At 43.4% G+C, this 20,497-nt stretch overlaps 1 protein-coding gene across 2 annotated transcripts in view; it reads left to right on the top strand.

Moving 5' to 3' along the window:
* The window catches only part of MARCHF8 (membrane associated ring-CH-type finger 8), a 169,260-nt gene extending 149,986 nt beyond the window's left edge, over window positions 1-19,274 (top strand). The window contains exons 4-8 of one of the 2 annotated variants that reach the window (XM_074958555.1): window positions 8,478-8,557; window positions 8,845-9,693; window positions 11,782-11,962; window positions 16,466-16,613; window positions 18,959-19,274. In XM_074958555.1, the coding sequence (XP_074814656.1) occupies window positions 8,478-8,557; window positions 8,845-9,693; window positions 11,782-11,962; window positions 16,466-16,613; window positions 18,959-19,263 (1,563 nt within the window). In that variant the 3' untranslated portion in view covers window positions 19,264-19,274. The remainder of the gene's footprint in view (window positions 1-8,477; window positions 8,558-8,844; window positions 9,694-11,781; window positions 11,963-16,465; window positions 16,614-18,958) is intronic. The other variant, XM_074958554.1, reaches the window with a different exon arrangement.
* Window positions 19,275-20,497: the final 1,223 nt, after the last annotated feature.

The raw sequence follows: 20,497 nt of genomic DNA, 5'->3' as shown, positions 1-20,497 counted from the left end.
ACCACACATACAAACCCAACACCCACCTTTTTCCAGGGCTCAGGTACTTGAAAAGAATACTTTTGAGTAGCAGTTGTTTTCAGTAAGACTTGGGTCATCTGATGGGATATAAGAGAAGCTCAGTGATTGAAAAACCTGGACTGCATTTCTATGGACTAGCATTCATTGAATCCACCAAAGCTTTAGGCAACAGTGCATGTGTGTATTCATATACTTTTCTAAATCTGTTCCAAGCTGATGAACAGCTGAAATGGATTTTAAATTTCATAGCGAGCTTAGGCTACCACTTTGTATCTGCACTGGCTTCCATTCAGCCCAAGAATAAATTTAATACTTTACAGTGTGCCCTTGCTCAAAAGCTAAAGCTGTACAGAGCTTCAGAAAAGACACAGTACTTACATTTTTTTAAAGAGTGAACTTTTGATTTCTTTGCTTCCATCCCAGTATTACCATTTTCAAAGATTACCCCTGAAAGGACTATAAAGGAGAGCATCCCCACTGCCTTAAAATTATCCCTCCAGACAAAAGACACAGCACATAGATGACCTGGAGATATTTCCATATATTACATCAGCCATTTCAGGCTCCATCAGACACTTCAAAGCGAAACGCTATGGTTAATTTGAGGGAAACTGTTTACAGACTAACTTCATTAGTGACCTAATTTAATCGTCTCATTAGTAGAATTCCTTTGTTTGAAGTCAGAAACCCTGAATCGCAAATACAGTAAAAACCTTCCTTGAACTACTGTTTACCATTGACTTTATTTCAGGGTACTAGATATCTGTGTTTAGTAGAAGAGGCTTCCATGAAGTTTAATTACTTTCCCATCTGGCTTGTCTGAAAGGCAGTTATTCATCAAAGGTGGTTTCTAGACAAAGACCTACAACATTGGTTTAATGTAAGATAATGAAATGATCAGAATCTGCCCCCCTTATTCTGTATAATTCATGAATAACTCTATTCCAGTTGAAAGAAAAGGAGTACTTGTAGCACCTTAGAGACTAACCAATTTATTTGAGCATAAGCTTTCGTGAGCTACAGCTCACTTCATCGGATGCATACTGTGGAAAGTGTCGAAGATCTTTTTATACACACAAAGCAAGAAAAAATACCTCCTCCCACCCCACTCTCCTGCTGGTAAATAGCTTATCTAAAGTGATCACTCTCCTTACAATGTGTATGATAATCAAGTTGGGCCATTTCCAGCACAAATCCAGGTTTTCTCACCCCCCCCCCACCCCCCCCCCCACACAAACCCACTCTCCTGCTGGTAATAGCTTATCTAAAGTGACCACTCTCCTTACAATGTGTATGATAATCAAGGTGGGCCATTTCCAGCACAAATCCAGGGTTTAACAAGAATGGGGGGGGGGGCAGAGGTTAGGAAAAAACAAGGGGAAATAGGTTACCTTGCATAATGACTTAGCCACTCCCAGTCTCTATTCAAGCCTAAGTTAATTGTATCCAATTTGCAAATGAATTCCAATTCAACAGTTTCTTGCTGGAGTCTGGATTTGAAGTTTTTTTGTTGTAATATCGCAACTTTCATGTCTGTAATCGCGTGACCAGAGAGATTGAAGTGTTCTCCGACTGGTTTATGAATGTTATAATTCTTGACATCTGATTTGTGTCCATTTATTCTTTTACGTAGAGACTGTCCAGTTTGACCAATGTACATGGCAGAGGGGCACATGATGGCATATATCACATTGGTGGATGTGCAGGTGAACGAGCCTCTGATAGTGTGGCTGATGTTATTAGGCCCTGTGATGGTGTCCCCTGAATAGATATGTGGGCACAATTGGCAATGGGCTTTGTTGCAAGGATAGGTTCCTGGGTTAATGGTTCTGTTGTGTGGTATGTGGTTGCTGGTGAGTATTTGCTTCAGGTTGGGGGGCTGTCTGTAGGCAAGGACTGGCCTGTCTCCCAAGATTTGTGAGAGTGTTGGGTCATCCTTCAGGATAGGTTGTAGATCCTTAATAATGCGTTGGAGGGGTTTTAGTTGGGGGCTGAAGGTGACGGCTAGTGGCGTTCTGTTATTTTCTTTGTTAGGCCTGTCCTGTAGTAGGTGACTTCTGGGAACTCTTCTGGCTCTATCAATCTGTTTCTTCACTTCCACAGGTGGGTATTGTAGTTGTAAGAATGCTTGATAGAGATCTTGTAGGTGTTTGTCTCTGTCTGAGGGGTTGGAGCAAATGCGGTTGTATCGCAGAGCTTGGCTGTAGACGATGGATCGTGTGGTGTGGTCAGGGTGAAAGCTGGAGGCATGTAGGTAGGAATAGCAGTCAGTAGGTTTCCGGTATAGGGTGGTGTTTATGTGACCATCGTTTATTAGCACTGTAGTGTCCAGGAAGTGGATCTCTTGTATGGACTGGACCAGGCTGAGGTTGATGGTGGGATGGAAATTGTTGAAATCATGGTGGAATTCCTCAAGGGCTTCTTTTCCATGGGTCCAGATGATGAAGATGTCATCAATATAGCGCAAGTAGAGTAGGGGCGTTAGGGGACGAGAGCTGAGGAAGCGTTGTTCTAAGTCAGCCATAAAAATGTTGGCATGCTGTGGGGCCATGAAGATCGGTACCCATCATGTTAGGCACTGTACAGATACACTGGGAAAAGACACAGATCAGTGTCTGGGGCTTGAACCATAACTAGAGTTTTCAGCCAATTTGTTTGTGTGTTTTGCTGTATTCAAATAAGCTGTGAATGCATTTCATGCTCATGAAGGCGAGGCGTTGACAGCACCGGACTGAGCCAAGCAATTATGTTTATTCTGCAGTGGCTCCAAATAACTTATAAATGTATCCCTAGGGTTTAACACAAACCTCCTCTACCTTCCTTACTCACGAGTTGCTGCATGTTTCATGGTAATTCTTAGAACAGAGAGTTAGAATTGCTCATTGGCATTTAGAAATATGTTGATTGTTGTGAAGTTTGAAACCTGATGATAATGAGTCTAAATATTTCATTGATGATCTGTCTAACCTTTGTATTTCTACTGTACTCATCAGTGTGGCACATTACACTGGGGGCCAAATCTTGTAGCACTTATTTAGGCAAAAGCCCCGTTGGCTTCAATAGGAATTTTGCCCATGAAGGATTCCATAGTGAGCGTAAGGATCCGTGGGACTAGTACCTAGGTCTGTAGCGTGTGGGACAGCTGATGTTCCCCCAGGAGGCCATGCAGTGCCGTTAAGCGCTGCAGGCAGTACTGCCCAGAGGGACCAGAGCAAGAGCATCCTGCAGCCTTCGATTGGCCCATGCTCACTGTTTAACCATAAAGGATGTCCCAGGAAGTTGTCTGAGCAACTACACAAACTTCTGACTTGCTGCAACTCCAGACCTCACCTTGCTTTCTGAAATCCAGTTTCCGGCCCCAGTCTGACCCTGACCCTGACTCTTGCCTCCTGATTCCAGCGTAGTAACTACCTTTGATCTCCAGCTCTGACCCTGGCCTGACTATGACCCTGACTCTTTCCTATTGATCCTGGCTCTAGCGATTAATCTGATCCCTGCTTGCTGACTGCCACCTCGTGGGCATCCTTGCCTTGAGGACACCAGCCCAGCCATGACCAATAGGCCAAACCATCTACACCCCATCCCGTACAATCAGGAGTTCAGAAGTTTAGAAGTATCACAATGCAGAGTGTTTGTTTGTTTTTTTTTAAAGGTTTTGTGAATAATCACTGACTTGGAATTCAGGGGAGCTGGGTTCGATCCCTGGCCCTGTCATATACTTTCTTTGTAGCTTTCTGTGTTGCTTAATCTCTCCTTGCCTCAGTTCTTCATCTCTAAAGCAGGGAAGTAATGATGCTTCCTTTCCCTAACTCTGTCTGTATTTTTCCTATTTAGATTAGAGCAAGGAATGTCTTTATATCTATATCCATAGATATATACAGCACCTAGCACATTAGGGCCCCATTCTCCATTCAGGCTTTGAGTGTTACTGTAACACAAATAATAAAAAGGACTAAGATTTTTGCCTACTATTGCAACTACATATGGCAGCATTGGCAGGTGTGGGAAAAAACTTCACCTACTTCCTACCACATTTTTAATCAATGGATGAATTACCCTGGGGCTGGGTTTGTTTTTATCTGTGTCTTCAATGAGTAACTTGATCATTTTGTTTGAATATGACAAGAGCTGTTCTTTAAAGTTAGGGATAATTACTATTACCAAAGCACAGCCTAAAGTGGGACGACAGTAACTGTATGCACAGTCACCTACTCAGAGGAGTAGATAATTAGGAATATTCCTTAGCCATAGCCGGATCTACATCATGCACTACAAAGAAAATGGCTTTGTTTTGGGTTTGGTGGGGTGGGATGTGACTGGTCAGATATGCAGCACTTAGCTGTGGGCAGCCATTACTGTAAAAATGGTGCTGAGTTCCTTTGCTAACAGGATTGTTCATAGAAGAAAAAAGAATTAGAATGACAGGCTATCACAGGCTTCTTTCTAATAGTGACTCCAGAACTAACTGGGCTTCAAGGGATTATCACATTCAAACTCACTGTGATTACCTGAGTAACAACACTGGAGATTACACACTGACCCTGCTGAATTGCATCAGATTGGAATGTTGATATACACTATTCACCATGTGCTGACCTTTCTTCTAAGTTATTGTGGTACACAGCTATGGCAATATGGAGCAGTTTGCTAATTTAATTCCCAGTATTCATTCTCGGTGCTTTGGATCTGATTGTCCTCTCATAGAAACTGGTGTTCATCAGGAGCAAGTGCACTGAAGTCAGTGCAGTAAAACCATGTAAAACTGGAGTTAGTGATGAGGTCTTTTACGTGTAGGATATGTGCTGTGATGTCAGCATAACTAAAAACCTAATACAGTCAAGAATGCTTTGAAAAACACTAGCAGCCATTGTACATATTTTAACTAATAATACTTAGAGACGTACTATGATGTATTAAAGCTGGAGTAAGTAGCAGCAGCTACGCTGTTAAGGTTTTCTAAGGATATATCTACACTACGAAATTAGATTGATTTTATAGACGTCGATCTTTAGAAATCGATTTTATACAGTTGATTGTGCATGTCCCCACTAAGCGCATTAAGTCGGCAGAGTGCATCCTCAATACCGTGGCTAGTATCGACTCACGGAGTGGTGCACTGTGGGTAACTGACCATTGGAATTCTGGGTTAAGCTCCCAATGCCTGATGGGGCAAAAACATTGTCACGGGTCATTTTGGGTACATGTCATCAGTCTCCCCTCCCTCCCTCAGTGAAAGCAATGGCAGACAATCATTTCAAGCCTTTTTTCCTGGGTTACCCGTGCAGATGCCATAGCACGGCAAGCATGGAGCCTGCTCAGCTCGCCACTGCTGTTCTGAGCATTGTAAACACCTCGCGCATTATCCTAAGAGACGCCAGCACGAGGACGTTGTGAGGAGAACATGGACACAGATGTTCCAGAAAGCACGGGCTGTGGCAGTTGGGACATCATGGTGGCAGTGGGGCTGGTTGATACAGTGGAACGCTGATTCTGGGCCTGGCAAACAAGCACAGGCTGGTGGGACCGCATAGTGTTGCAGGTATGGGATGATTCACAGTGGCTGTGAAATTTTCGCATGTGTAAGGCCGCTTTCCTTGAACTTTGTGAGTTGCTTTCCCCCACTCTGAAGCACAGGAATACCAAGATGAGAGCTGCCCTGACAGTTGAGAAGCGAGTGACGATGGCTCTGTGGAAGCTTGCAATGCCTGACAGCTACCGGTCAGTCGGGAATCAATTTAGAGTGGGCAAATCTACTGTGGGGACTGCTGTGATCCAAGTAGTCAATGCAGTCACTGACGTTCTGTTATCAAGGGTAGTGACTCTGGGAAATGTGCAGGTCATACTGGATGGCTTTGCTGCATTGGGGTTCCCTAACTGTGGTGGGGCAATAGACGGAACGCATATCCCTATCTTGGCACCGGACCTCCTTGCCAGCCAGTACGTAAACCGCAAGGGGTACTTCTCAATGGTGCTGCAAGCACTGGTGGATCACAAGGCACGTTTCACCGACATCAACATGGGATGGCACTCACATCTTTAGGAACTCAAGGCTGTTCGAGCAGCTGCAAGAACGGACTTACTTCCCAGACCAGAAAGTTACCGTTGGGGATGTTGAAAGGCCAATAGTTATCCTTGGGGACCCAGCCTACCCCTTGCTCCCATGGCTCATGAAGCTATACACAGACAGCCTGGATAGTAGTAAGGGGCAGTTCAACTATAGGCTGAGCAAGTGCACAATGGTAGTAGAATGTGCCTTTGGACGTTTAAAAGCTCACTGGCGCTGTTTGCTGACTAGGTTAGAGCTCAGCGCATCCAACATTCCCATTGTTATTGCTGCTTGCTGTGTGCGCCATAATATCTGTGAGAGTAAGGGGGAGATGTTTACGGCGGGGTGGGAGGTTGAGGCAAATCTCCTGGTGGCCGATTTTGAGCAGCCAGGCACCAGGGAGATTAGAAGAGCACAGCTAGGCGTGCTGCGCATCAGAGAGGCTTTGAAAACCAGTTTCATAACTCGCCAGGCTACGGTGTGACAGTTGTGTGTGTTCTCCTTGCTGAAAATCCGCCCCCTTTGTTGATTTTAATTCCCTGTAAGCCAACCATCCTTCCCCCTTTGATCACTGTTGATGATGCAGTTTGTTAGTTTGTCACACCCTTAACATAATTCAAACAGATTTTGGCCTGATGTTTTCTGTGATTATTATTTTATAGGTGACTCTCTCTGGTAGGATACCCATCTATCTATAAGCAAAGTCATGCATACTCTGTGGCAAGCTGAACCTAAATTCTGCAGCAAAATTCCTAAATCTTGTGGCAACTTAATTTAAATGTATCACAGAGGCTTTTAATAAATTAAATATGAAATTGAATATTACACTCAGTACAGTAGTCCCTGTGCTATATATTTTGATAGTAAATTCTGTGTATTTAACTCAGTCCCACATTTTCAGTTTTTTATGCCAAAGATTTTTACACTGACCCTGCAGAACTGCATTGCAAAAGTTTTCATTGGGAAGCTCGAGTTTTGGCAGCTGGATAAGGGGCAGTTGAGATATCTGGTAGCTGAAGAAATGTAGAAATATGAGGCAGTCTGGGACTGTGGTCAAGCATATTAGCTGGATGTTTCTGCTAAAGGTTCAGCAATGAAAGCATTAGTGCTGTCATTTTAAATTGTCATCCTTCGGTTTCAGAGTTAGCACCCTATTGAGATGAATGGGGCATTTAGCTCCTTTCAAAACTCTTTTTTTGGACTGCCTGTAGACTCAGCAGATGACAATGCATTGTTCAGGTTTTCAAGCTTTGCTCTGCAACGAAAATGACTAGAAACATAATTTTATTTTTAAATAAAAGTTGGGACTCTAGAGCACAAATCTGCAGCAAGGGGGAAAATACACAGCAAATTCTTCAGCCATGGAATGTAGGGGAGCCTGCCTACAGGTTACCCATGTACACAGAGGTTACACATAGCTGATTCCTTCATCTAAAGATTCACAGGAAACTTCAGAATGGTGGAAACATTTCACATTCACCAATTCCTATTCCCTGCCAGGGCAGGATTACTCCATACTGTTTTTCTGTTTAGTTTTTTCTCCATTCCAGTTTTAAATGTACCAAATACTGGAGCGGCTGCTACTTCCCTATGTTGATTATTCCACAGTCTAATCTGTTGCTTTTCCTGAGATTCAACCTACATTTTCCTGCTCTTTATTTCAGCCCAGATGGATGATCTTTATTTTTCATTTGGGTAAGCAGAACTCTGGATTCTTCAGCTGTTCCATTTCAGGCTGTGATCTTGTCGGGTCTCCACAAGCTAAGCGCCACCAGGCTTTGCCTCTGCACAGATGGGAGGCTCTGTCAGTGTAAACCCAGAATATAAAACCTCAAAGTATAAAGAGCACATCAGGGAGGGGTCTGATTTCAGCATGGGGCGCTCTTTCCTGGGAGCTGGTACTGAACATATGCCCCAGAATGGTGTCTGGGTTACTGGACTGTTGATGGTCTGACTCTTGGAAAGCCAAGGCCTTGGCCTCTTGTTGTCATTAAAAGTCCCGTGGTATTTTCGAATAGGAGTGTTAGCTCCTGTGTGCTAGCTAAATCCTAATTAGGTAAATACTCTTTCCCTGTCTAATTCCTCCTTTGAATGAATATGGCGTTCTTCATTTCCTGAACTGTTGTTCTTTGCAGAGTTTAAAAGCTGCCAGGTTCCACCCCAGAGAAGGCTGCATTTTGGTGTTAAGAGGTGTGCTCCAGGTATATTATTACCTCTTCCAAGGGTTGTGATGGTGTATGCTCATTATTCAAACTAAGCTCTTTGACATTCAGTATTTGTCTCCACAAGCCTCACACATCTACAACTAACCCAAGAGCATTGGATCTGATGCAGTACCTGCCCCCAGAAACTGTGTTTAATGCTAAAGACTGGCACTACATAAAAGCTGACCTGTGATTTCTTGTTGCAGGCTGGCAGTCCAACCTCCGTTTCGGCTCCTCATAGCTTCTCTCGGACTTCTGTTACACCATCCAATCAGGACATCTGCAGGTAACATATGTTGTTTGTAGAGCTGCGGTAGAGCCTGTACAAAGACCAATTTATGAAAAAATCATGTACACCAGGAAGTAAGCGATCTAGGGCTCCAATTCTAAACGTCCCATTTGTTTCTCTCGAATACTGTCTAGCGCTGCTCCATGGGATCAACTTACTGTTTGCTTGCTGTGTTTACCATCCCCACACTAGCCATAATTCTTGTTTCTTCACTTTGATTATACGTGTTCTCTTGTATAATTGTTTTTACTTTCTGTGCTTTTATTCCACTGTTCTGCATGCAGTTCCAGTGCAGTGTTTTCTGAATGTTGTCATCACAGTCCAGTGCAATCTGCTGTTGTCTTGAAAAATCCTCACTGCCAGAATTCTCTGACACAAGGGGTCACAGTGACAATACTCTGTCAGGACACATTACAGGCATCAAAGAGAAACTCCCATGGGCAGGATTGGGTCCACGTGCTCGAGTCTGCTAAAAATGCAAAAGCCACCCGAGCTCTTAAATTCTCCAAGTCCCTCAACGACATGGACCAGAAGTCACAGAGCACCATGGAGGGCTCTAACTATGGGGAGCGAACGTGCTCTGAAAGCAAACTGACCCCGACACGGGAGCAGTGTTTAAGGATTAACAGATTTAATCAGAAAGAGAAGAAATCGCTCAATCTCAGGCCTTCTTGTAGCAATTCTAAGCACTCCTACATGCCATCTCTTTCCACCACCTACGTGAGCGCTTCGGGAGCAGCCAAGAACCACTGTGCGGTGCATATACCTCTCCTGGAGGACAAGGTGGACAATGAGACATCATCAAGAAGCAAAAAGCTGCTGCACTACCTCTTCTCCTTCTCCCACAGCTCAAGTGCCAGCAGCTTGCATAAGTTCCATGAACTAGAGAGCTATCCGAGCCACTTCCAAACTGCAAAGTCCTCCGGCATGCTGGTGGAAAGCCCTGGTTTCTGCTCTGATGACATGGGGGACGACGACGTATTTGAGGACAGTGCCTCCATGAGGTTGAAAGGAAAAGAGCTGCGGGCACCACTCTGTTCAGTTGAGAAAGACAGTGACCTAGACTGCCCTTCTCCCCTGTCAGAAAAATTCCCCCCTCTTTCCCCTCTGTCCACGTCGGGGGATGCCTGCAGGTTGGTTTACAGAGAACGCCTTCCTCCGCCCCCTCCCACACTCGGCGGTGATCTGCTCTGCTTTCTCTGCTTTTGTGTTCTCTCACCTTGCTTTAATATGTGCAGTTTGAGGCCTGCTGCTTTTCCGATGCTTTATTAGTCCGCTAAGTGGAAGCTTCCCTTTGAGTCAATCAGTTCTTTGCAACCCAAAGTAATCTGTTTCACAGCTCCGCGTTCCGAGGTGGTTTTATTGGTGCCAAACCCAGGAATATCTGAGAGAATCAGCTACACATATTAAAGACCAAGCTGAACTTTCTTAGCTTAAAGAGCAATGTGCTTTGCTGACGGTCATTGGAAAATGGGCAATTTAAGCGTCGCTTCCCAGATTTGATCAGCATATGTATGATTTTTTTGTAAAGCTTTTCTGTTCATTTCCATGTATCTGTTCATAAAGGGCCTCAGGTGAAAAGTGTAATTCAAGGGCTCGGTGTTAGTGATGAGCCAGAACGTGGCCCTGATGCGTGTCCATCGAGTGGGGTAAAACAAGTGAGGTGTGGTCTGGATGGACAGTACAGCTGCAGAATCTTAACCAGATCCAGAAGATATAAAGCCCCATCAGAGGCAGCTACCTAGCTCTGCCCCCTCATCAGGGTGCTGAGTCTGTCACTCTGCCTCAGCCTGGTTTTGGGTAGGCACTCAGTATAGTGAGAATTGGCACAGCCCCCGTTCTCATACCAACCGTCCACTCCAACTCCTCTCTCCTCCCCTACAACAGACCCAAGCCCTGCAAAGGCCCATAATGGACCCCCTGCTTCCTGACTCCTTCCCTGTTACCACCTGCCTCCCCAGTGCTACTCACCCCGCCCCCTTGTTCAGCACAATCCACCTCCTTGCTGGTTCTCATCCCTGGGCCCCAGTGATACTTGCCAGCTCACTCACCTTCACCACCTGGCTCCTCATCCAGCAGTCAGGGTGCGAACTAGCAGCTGGGTCACAGGAACTCAGCAAGGGATTCCAACAGTGGGTAGGCGGGATGATCCAGAAGATACTGGCCCCATCCTCATTGACCCTCTGCATTCGTGCCCCCAGTGTTATTCTTCACAAAGTTTTTAAAACAACTTCATAGGAAACTAATTATCAGTCTGCTGGCTTGGCAATATGCAGAACCAAGTGTCTCTGTTAACTGGAGCTTGAAATGGAATTGGAACTGCAGTACCTTGGGGTGGCAACGAATTGGGAGAGGAGCTACTCAGTGCCTGCTAGGTTACTCAGTAGGGAATATGGGGAACCTTACTGTAACTGTCATTGGCAGCCATTACAAAGTGAATGAGTAGAGATGGGGCAGAAGATCTAAACATTCCCAACTTTGGCAAGAGTCAGACTGAGCTTTGCAGCCTGAGTCCGAGGGGAGGGATAGCTCAGTGGTTTGAGCATTGGCCTACTAAACCCAGGGTTGTGAGTTCAATCTTTGAGGGGGCCATTTAGGGATCAGGGGCAAAAATTGGGGATTGGTCCTGCTTTGGGCAGGGAGTTGGACTAGATGACCTCCTGCGGTCTCTTCCAACCTTGATATTCTATGATTCTATCTCTTGGTAACTTTTACTAGAAATAATCCTTCCCAGAAGGCAGCCCTTCATGTTCTTGTGGAGTTTGTGTGTGTGGTGGTGGTTTTGTTTTTGTTTTTAATTGCAAATCACAGTTAGGTTTACACCTCTGTGAGCATGTTCTACCCTGGGAAGTGTCCATACTGCTTAAATGCCACTCTCAGTAAAGTACTATTGTTCTGGTAGACAAGATGATGTGTTGTAATTTCTTACGTGTTCTTTCTCTTTTCATGACCAAATCTCTTTCAGATCTTGTGTGTCTGCCTGGTGAGCTAGAGAGAAGTTGTGTAGTTAGCAGTGTTTGTGCTCAGTTATTGTGTGTCATATTTTATTTCATTTGTTGGTTTTGCTTATTGATAAATTTCTTTGTTTGAACTGTATGTCGTTTGGGATCTGCACCAGTTAACCGTGCATGATCACAAATCTTAAAAGCCTCTTCTACTTCATTTTGGTTTTCCCCGTCTCTGCTGTTGCCTCCTAATGAGCTGCTTTGCTCCTGATTCAGGATATGTCACTGTGAGGGAGATGATGAGAGCCCCTTGATTACCCCCTGTCACTGCACAGGAAGTCTTCATTTTGTGCACCAAGCCTGCCTGCAGCAGTGGATCAAGAGCTCAGACACCCGATGTTGTGAACTCTGCAAGTATGAGTTCATCATGGAGACCAAATTAAAGCCCCTACGAAAGGTAGGTCCAAGGGCTGGTTCCAAAGAAATAGTTTGCCTCATAAAAGTGTGGCACTGCTCGGAAAAGTGACTCTTTTTTTTTTAAACATGGCACAACGGGACGCCATGCTTATCATCCCTTTGTGATTCCATATCCAGTCTGCTCAATTTTATAAATCTGTATTTTCTACATGAAAATGCAACCTGGGATCTGAGAGTGAAGCTGTATTTTTTCTGGTTTCATGCATCACCAATAATAAAGAATCTGCTGTCAGAACTTAATTGACAGTCCTGTTGATGCTGCCCAAGCCAGAAAAGAATCCATTTTCCTCTCCAGTGGCTGGGTTGGCTCTGCAGGGCTAACAGAAGTAAAAAGGAGGAAACATTTATTGTAGTCAGCAGCTGTAACTCTGAAAGTACACCAGGAGCTGATCTGTATTGTTAGGACCTACCATTTCTACAGTCACCTTTCAGAGCTGAGGCCCACTCTAAAGCACAGAATTTGCTGTACTGTTACCCATATGGTTTATGAATTTTCTTGAAAATGTGGGAATTTTAGGCTCTGTATTTTTCATATTTATTTGTAAAATGATTCCATTAAAGTCTTCGGTTACGTAAAAAATAATAATGTATCAAACAATTTTTTTAAAGCCAAAATCTTATTTACGGTGCAATGAAATTCACCCAGAAGCACGTTTTTGTTTTTTTTTTTGCACTGAACATACATAGTAACATTTTACTACTTTGACTTGCTAGAACCAACGGCTGTTATTTAACACCTTCTGCCATCTATACACCCACTGACTTACCTTACAGATCCTGAAGAACACAAGGATCTGTCCATTGTTGTATCTGGTATCCATTTTCCTATCCCAAATACCTCTGTCTTTCAAAGGCAGTTGATGCTCACCACCTGGATTTCTGGACAGGAACCACTAATATTCTTAGCACTGGCAAATTGTGCTGTGCCTGCCCATGTTTGAGGTTAATAAAAGAAACCTCAGTCTGGGACAAGAAGAAGCAAAAAAAGATTAAAATCAAGCGGAGGATCCTGAATCACTAGCATGGGGAGTCCAAAGTGTAACCATCCAAGGGCTGTAATGGTAGTTGGCCAGGATCCCAAAGCCACTAGTAATCTGCAGAAAATGGAGCAGATTTCAGCCACCTTCATCTTTAATACAGACATGCAGTCTGCAAAATATATAGGTCAGGACATGATGCTGTTCTGAACAGAGACCTCTTGGATCACGATGGAGACCTGCATTTTGGGACCTGTCGTTTCTGCCTGCTACGCCTCCTTATTATGGAGGAAGTTAGCTGTGAGCTGCACTGTAGAACATCCTGGGCACCACTGGGCCTGCAGGTCATGCTTTAACCATCCCTGATATCGGACCCCAAAGAGAAGACCAAAAAAAGAAGGGGGGGGGCGTGGATAAAAACACAGTAGTCTAAATTAACGAATTGGCTAGTGGTTTGGGGCATCTCGATTTTTTTTGGGTGTCAAATTTGGAACACCTTGAGTGGATGCTCAGCATTTTCTAAAAATCTGGTCCCTGTGAGGCATACCACATGGGGCACCCAAAAATGGAGGCATCCAAAATCCACTCATCATTTCTGAAAATTTAATCTATTATGAAGAAACCAGTTGCCCAAAATAATAGGGACAGAACCATAAACGGGGGATGGGGAGGAGGGAACACAAACAAACAAAATGGAATTAGCCCTCAAAAATAGAAGCTCAGTATTCCTGAGAGTCAAACTGCAGTCAAGTTGACACCTCATCCTCAACTCCTCCTGTATGGTCTCCTGTCAATCAGGAGAAAATAACCTGTAGCTAGACTGTGAATAAGAGAAGGCCAAAACATAGGCTTGGTGCTTGCCAGTAGCATAAGAACCAAACTGAACATTCCAGGTTTAATTTCAAGTCCCAGTGGAGTTAAAGCAGTCATGAATTGGGTCTGTAAAGCAGACAGTCCGAGATTTCTGAGAGAGCTAGGAAATAACAACCCAGCTTACGAAGTAGAGCTTGTCAAAAAATGGGAGTTTTTTCCATGGAAAGTTTTTATGAAAATGAAATAAAAAATCATTTTCATCTAAGTTTTCCGCAGGAAAAAAATGATTTTTGGTGGAATTTGGAAACGGAAATATTTTGGTCAAACACAAAAATAGTTTGATTTGGAAATGCTGCCACGGTGCCTTATGGAAGTTGTGGTTGGGAAGCCTCAAACTCCTTTTTCTCTTCTGTAGGCTGTGCTTCCTGGTTGGACTGCATCTCCCATGATGCACCATGGTCTCCCGCTCTTGAAGAGGAGAGGTAGGACACCATGGGAGTCCCTGACCACAATGGAGCATGGAAGATGAGGTCCCTCAGGGGAGCTCAACCTATAGAGAAAAAGGGGAACATAAGGCAACCAAACTGCAAATTTAACACCATTAATTTGGGCTTGAATAGGGACTGGGAGTGGCTGGCTCACTACAAAAGCAGCTTTGCCTCTCCTGGAATTGACTCCTCCTCATCAATTATTGGGAGTGGACTACATCCACTCTGATTGAATTGGCCCTGTCAACACTGGTTCTCCACTTGTGAGGTAACTCCCTTCACTTCATGTGTCAGTATAATAATGCCTGCATCTATTTTCACTCCATGCATCTGAAGAAGTGGTTTTTTTACCCACGAAAGCTTATGCCCAAATAAATCTGTTAGTCTTTAAGGTGCCACCGGACTCCTTGTTGTTTTTACAACTCCTATGAGACTTCATGGCAGCATTTACAAATTAAAATATTTCCAGTTTTGGGTGAAATATTTTAGCTTTCAGATGTTTGGGGTATTTGACAAAACATCAACATTTTCTGCAGAAAGCAGACATTTTTTGTGAAAAATTTCATTTGGTCAAAAACTGAATTTTCCTCCTTAAAGCAGTTTCAGTGGAAAACTTTTGAAACAAGAAGAATGTAACGTTCCAACATGGTAAAAATTAGAACCTGACTTTCAGAGATGCTCAGTACATGGACAACAAGGAGTCCAGTGGCACCTTAAAGACTAACAGATTTATTTGAGCATAAGCTTTCATGGGTAAAAACCTCACTTCTTCAGATGCATGGAGTGAAAGTTTGAGTACATGGAGGCTCCCTCTGCAGTTTGAGATCAGAATGCCTAGCAGACCTGAAGATCAAACCCTGACTCGTCAACAGGAATCTCCTATTGGTAGTACTCATAGAGGACCAAATTCTCCACTCACTTATATGAAGCAGGCTGCATTCCTGTGTGTCCTGTGGAAGTTGGGTTATTGGTTCCACTTCTTAGATGCATCAGGTTTATGGGTTTTCCTTACTGAATTCATACTGCATTACTCTTCCTTTTCTAAAAAAAACTCTGTAGGCCAAATTCATCCATGCATTGTCAAATGCAACCCAGTGGGCTTGCATAGCTGTAACGAAGAAGAGACCGTGGCTCACAGTGTACATAGAGAAGGTGTGAGAAGGGTTTGTCCAGTGTGAATATGAGACTGAAATTCCTGACCCATTCTCAAATGCATCAAAAATAAAAGCCTTTTTCGAGTGATTGCCAGTAGTTGGTAAAGGTCTGTAAAATTGTCTAATTTTTCTGCATCCTTCCTACTTAGTAATGGCCAAAACATTGTGGTTTCTAATGGGACTATAACAGAATCATTGATGGCTCGGTATTCGGCATAAATCTGGGCATTTCAGATGGTACTTCATCTCATTGTCTCTTCTGGTTCTTCAGAGGGGAAATGTGGTTCCGCATTAATGCACTTGAATATAAAACATCGGTAACAACTTCCATTGTTTGATCAAATAGTGTAGTACACACACACTGAATACCTAGACCTAAAAGCATCAGTTCCCACTGCTTGAACTAAAGTCTGGCTATACACCTGGGGGCTGTAACAGACTCCCATCCTCTCTAGGTTGGGTACAGAGACGGGCATGTAACACACACTGACCAGCGGCTTGTCCATTCATTTCTATAATAGTGTTTTTATATTAGTGGTGCCAAAACTTTCAGAGCAACTACCATTTTGCCAGGCGTACCTGCTGGTTCCCCCCACCTCTCATTCAGCCATAGAGTGTTGGGCACTCTTAATAGGCAGTGTTGCTTAGGCTGTACAAAACTGGGGTTTGAATCAGCCCGAGCCCGGCTGCACCACTGGAGTGTGTAGAAGTAAGTAAGGCATGAGCAGCAGTGCACCGAGGCCCAGCACAGAGATTTATTGGTAAGACCTGCTCCTGCTCCCACTGAAGTCATGGGAGTAAAATTGGGGCCAAAAGTCACAAGGGAGAACCGGGAGTGCCAGTCACTACTGCTTGAACTTGCACCCTGGTATATGGACTAGTGGGTTGAGGCAACTACCTGACATAATGACTTCTAAAAAGAAAAGCTTCTGTGTGCCGTGAGGAAAGCAGCCTCTGCCTGTCAGGTGTGTTCACTAGTGTTCCTTTCATCTGCTGCTCTCGCTTCCACAAACCTCTAACCCCTTGCTCTGCCTTCTGGATTTCTTGCTAGTGGGAGAAGTTGCAGATGACGGCCAGTGAGAGGAGGAAGATCATGTGCTCTGTAACATTCCATATCATTGCCATCACCTGCGTCGTGTGGTCTCTGTATGTCCTTATAGACAGGACTGCTGAAGAGATTAAACAGGGACAGACTACTGGTATGTTACTTTATTTTGTTTCTTATTTAAGTGACTCTGAATGCAAAGAGACAGATCTGTTGAGCAAGATGATGTCTTTTTCAAATGTTCAGATCTCCAGCTTCAGTCATTAAAATAAGGCCTGAAGTTGCACCATTTTAACTAAAGGTGTGATTTGAAACCAAGTTAGTTAAACTAATGCAACTTTGTGTGTGGACATTCTGAAATCAATTTAAACCTGGCTTATCAGTTTAGTTTGCACCAGTAAAATGTATAGCTGTGAGCTAATCCAGTCTAACCAGTTTTAAACCAATATAAGTTTTCATACACAAAGTAGCACTGCTTCAACTAAATCTGTTTTTAAACTGGTACAAATCCTCTGTGTAGACAAGGCTTAAGTGTTTCCTGCTTTTTATTCCTCGTAGCCTTGGAGAGCTAGCACAGCTAAAAAGAGAGGGAGCTGGATTCAGCTTCTCCTTTTTCATCAATAAGAGAATTGTGTATTAAAGTCCAATCAGTTACATGATGGGTTGACACAGTTGTCACTAAGGACAGAATTTGTCCTGCTGAAATTTCATTCCTGGTGGTGATGCATGAACCACAAAGAACCCAGCCTGATTCTTAGATCCGAGGTTGCGTTTGAAGGGCTAGCAGTTAAAAATAAAACAAAAAAATATAACCCATGTTTTTACTTATAAGCAAAGCACATTTGCTGTGGAAATAATTGAGCGTCAATAAACCTGGAAGCCCACAGTCCTTTTTACACAGTCTCTTTTCAGAGTGCAGCCACGCTTCAAAATATACATTTTCATGACTTGCTGTCATTTTTCATTTTCAGTTGTAGTTTGATTGTACTTGATTTTTGTTCAGCAAAGAGTCTGCTTTGAATGAAAGCATCTGGTCTCTTTTCCATCTGACAGCATCGTCTATGTGCATAGCCTTTTCATGCAAGGGATCAATATGCTTATGAAAGGCGTATGCTTTCAAACGTTTATAGCCTTCAGGTCATTTTAGATAAATATTGTAGATGAGCATAAATAGGAATAGTATGAATATTTAGTACTTGATACTGTGCTCCGTTTCAGAATTGAAATGAAATGAGCGATCTGATGAGTTCTACAGTAAGCTGGCTAGTGCATGTGTGTGGGCGTGCGTTTGCACCACTACCTCTGTTGGACAGAATTAGAACTGCTCAGCTGCGTGGCGTAGGTCCCATACTGCTAACAGCTAATGGGGTTGCATTTGTAACCAAGTAGCAGGGTCCTGTGCTTTTCAAGCAAGAGCATCTGAGTTCTACCCCTGCCACTGCTGAGAAGTTCCAAATGGTCATGTGTGTGCAGCACAGTGACAGATGTGGCGTCTGAGGAGGTCATGGATTTGTTACAGTATTGCTGATTCTCTATGGAATTTGAAAATGGATGGATGAGCATGATGTCATGGTCTTTCCTGCAATGCCCCGACCAGCCAGTAGTGGAGAGATTTGATATGTATAGTACCTATGCTGGAGAAGGTATGCAATACTAATGGTCTCTAAATCCAGCAGACAAAGCTATAACAAGATCCACTGCCTAGACATTCAATAGGGACAAATTCAAACTAAAATAATACTGCACATTTTTAACAGCAAGGAATGTGGTAAATTCTCCACCATTTACATCAAGATTGGATGTGTCTTTCTAAAAGAGATGCTATAGTTCCACTCCAAGTTATTGGGCTGGATGTAGGGACTACTAGGTGAAGCTGTCTGGCCTGTGCTAGGCCCGAGGTCTGACTAGATGATCCCTTTCAGCCTCAAAGCCTGTGAATCTGTATGTGGTGTGGTCATCGAGTGGTCAGGAAGAGGTATAAAGGAGACTGAACTGTTCGCGAGCTGCTAGTTATACCCTGTAGGGAGCAGTACTCCCAGTGGGCTGTACACAGAGTAAAGCAGGGGTGTTGGGTGTGAACAGACCTGTTAACTGGAATTGACAGGCTTTCAAAAACGAGAACATAACTGTTGGCATAACAAGAACTATACACACTAAACGAATCCTGTGACAGAAAATGGTGTACTCGTAAAGAGAACTGCCTACCACGCTTGCACTCTGTGGACTTTGAGAATTGGACTGTCTGCTGCTCAAGTCCGGGACCTGACTTACCTTTTCTGTAAAGTGCCCTGTACATGTATGGCATCTTATCAATAATAATAAAGGAACCCAGGAGTGATCACATCAGTTTGCTCTTTTACAGTACTGCTAAGGATTTTAACCCAAATCCCATATCAAATTTAAAGGTGGGAGGTTGCATTTGAGATTCTGATTGTGTCTCTCATTTAAAGATATTGTGCAGCCTAACAAATATTAATGTGGTCCTTTCCTTTCCTCCAGGGATTCTAGAGTGGCCATTTTGGACTAAGCTGGTAGTTGTGGCTATTGGCTTCACTGGAGGACTCCTGTTCATGTATGTACAGTGCAAAGTATATGTACAGCTGTGGAAGAGACTTAAGGCTTATAACCGAGTAATATATGTACAGAACTGCCCGGAAACTAGCAAAAAGAGTATCTTTGAAAAACCTGCATTAATGGAGCCAAATGTTGAAAATAAAGAAATGCTTGGGATCCACCATTCGGATACAAACTCTTCACATTACATGGAGCCTGAAGACTGTGGTGCAGAAATCCTTCATGTCTGATCTTTGGGGGCTGGGGAAGGGTGGGGGCTCTGTATGTTCCTGAAGATCTAAAACATCATTGTTTACTGCAAACTGCTCTACCTTTTTAAAATCAGCTAACAGCCTAGCGCTGACGGATTACATTTTTTTAACGTTTTTTTGTCCCCCTGACATATCTGTCAGTATGTTATCATGGTTCCATACCTCTCGATGTTTCATCTCTCAGACTGGCCTGTACAAAGAGACATGGGAGGCTTCACTGGATGAGGCAAGGCGTCAGAGTATGGCAAGTCCGGTGTGAACCATCATCAGCTTCATGGAGTCTGCTTCTTTTTAAAAGACAGCTCGCTCTAAACTATCCCAGAATGCATGTGGGGTAATTTAAGCCTTGATGAGAAGATGGCTTCAGACATTGAGGAACAGCTGAGAGAGAGGAATGAGAGACCTAGAAACTAATCTACCGCTAACACTGCCGCTAACATTTCTCGTAGGCAGCGGCTATAAGATTATGCTTTACATATTGCGATAAAGGACCCACAAAGCATATAGCACTTTTTAAAGTCTTTATTTTATAATATATGTGTCCAATGAGAATTAAACTTGAAAGAATGTCTCATTTCAAAATACCCCTTTTTAATACTCTCTCTTGCTCCGCTTCCATCCTATTAGGTCCTAAACCTCTTGCCTTACAAAAATCTAATGTGGTTTCCAACGCATACCCACAGCATAACACTAAAAACTCTGCTTCTTGGGGGTTTCTCTCAGGAGCAAATTTTTCAAAGAATATTGCACTTGTGACTTGTAAATGGAGAGTAGTGGGTGTAAAATGTTTGTTTTAATATGTAATGGTTTCAGTGTTCTGTTTTGGGGGTTGTTGTTGTTTTTGTTTGTTTTAAATCAACTACATAGTTGACAGACCTGCAGATATCCCTGATGTAACTGTCATTCCAGGCACTGGCAAAGGGGCTTAGACACTGTATTGGTAAAATGTGAGCTCTTTAGGGAAAAAAAAATACAGCTGAAAATGGTTTGCCTTCTTTAATGCTGTGTTCTGTGTGAATCACCCAAAAATCTGACAACACGAAGAAGGGGTGTTGAAAACAACTAATAAGGAGTAAGTATTGCATAGGGTCTCCTGTCTCTCCATAGCTGAGGTTGAAACCACCTTCCTGTTTTAGACCAAATTTTAATATATTCCTTGGTTGGAGTGATTTTGATTTGTTTGTGTTAAACTTGTGAATGGCTGACTGTATGA

The sequence above is a fragment of the Natator depressus genome, chromosome 7 (assembly GCF_965152275.1).
Source record: "Natator depressus isolate rNatDep1 chromosome 7, rNatDep2.hap1, whole genome shotgun sequence".
Lineage (NCBI taxonomy): Eukaryota > Metazoa > Chordata > Testudines > Cheloniidae > Natator > Natator depressus.
This window is presented reverse-complemented; position numbering and strand designations above follow the sequence as displayed.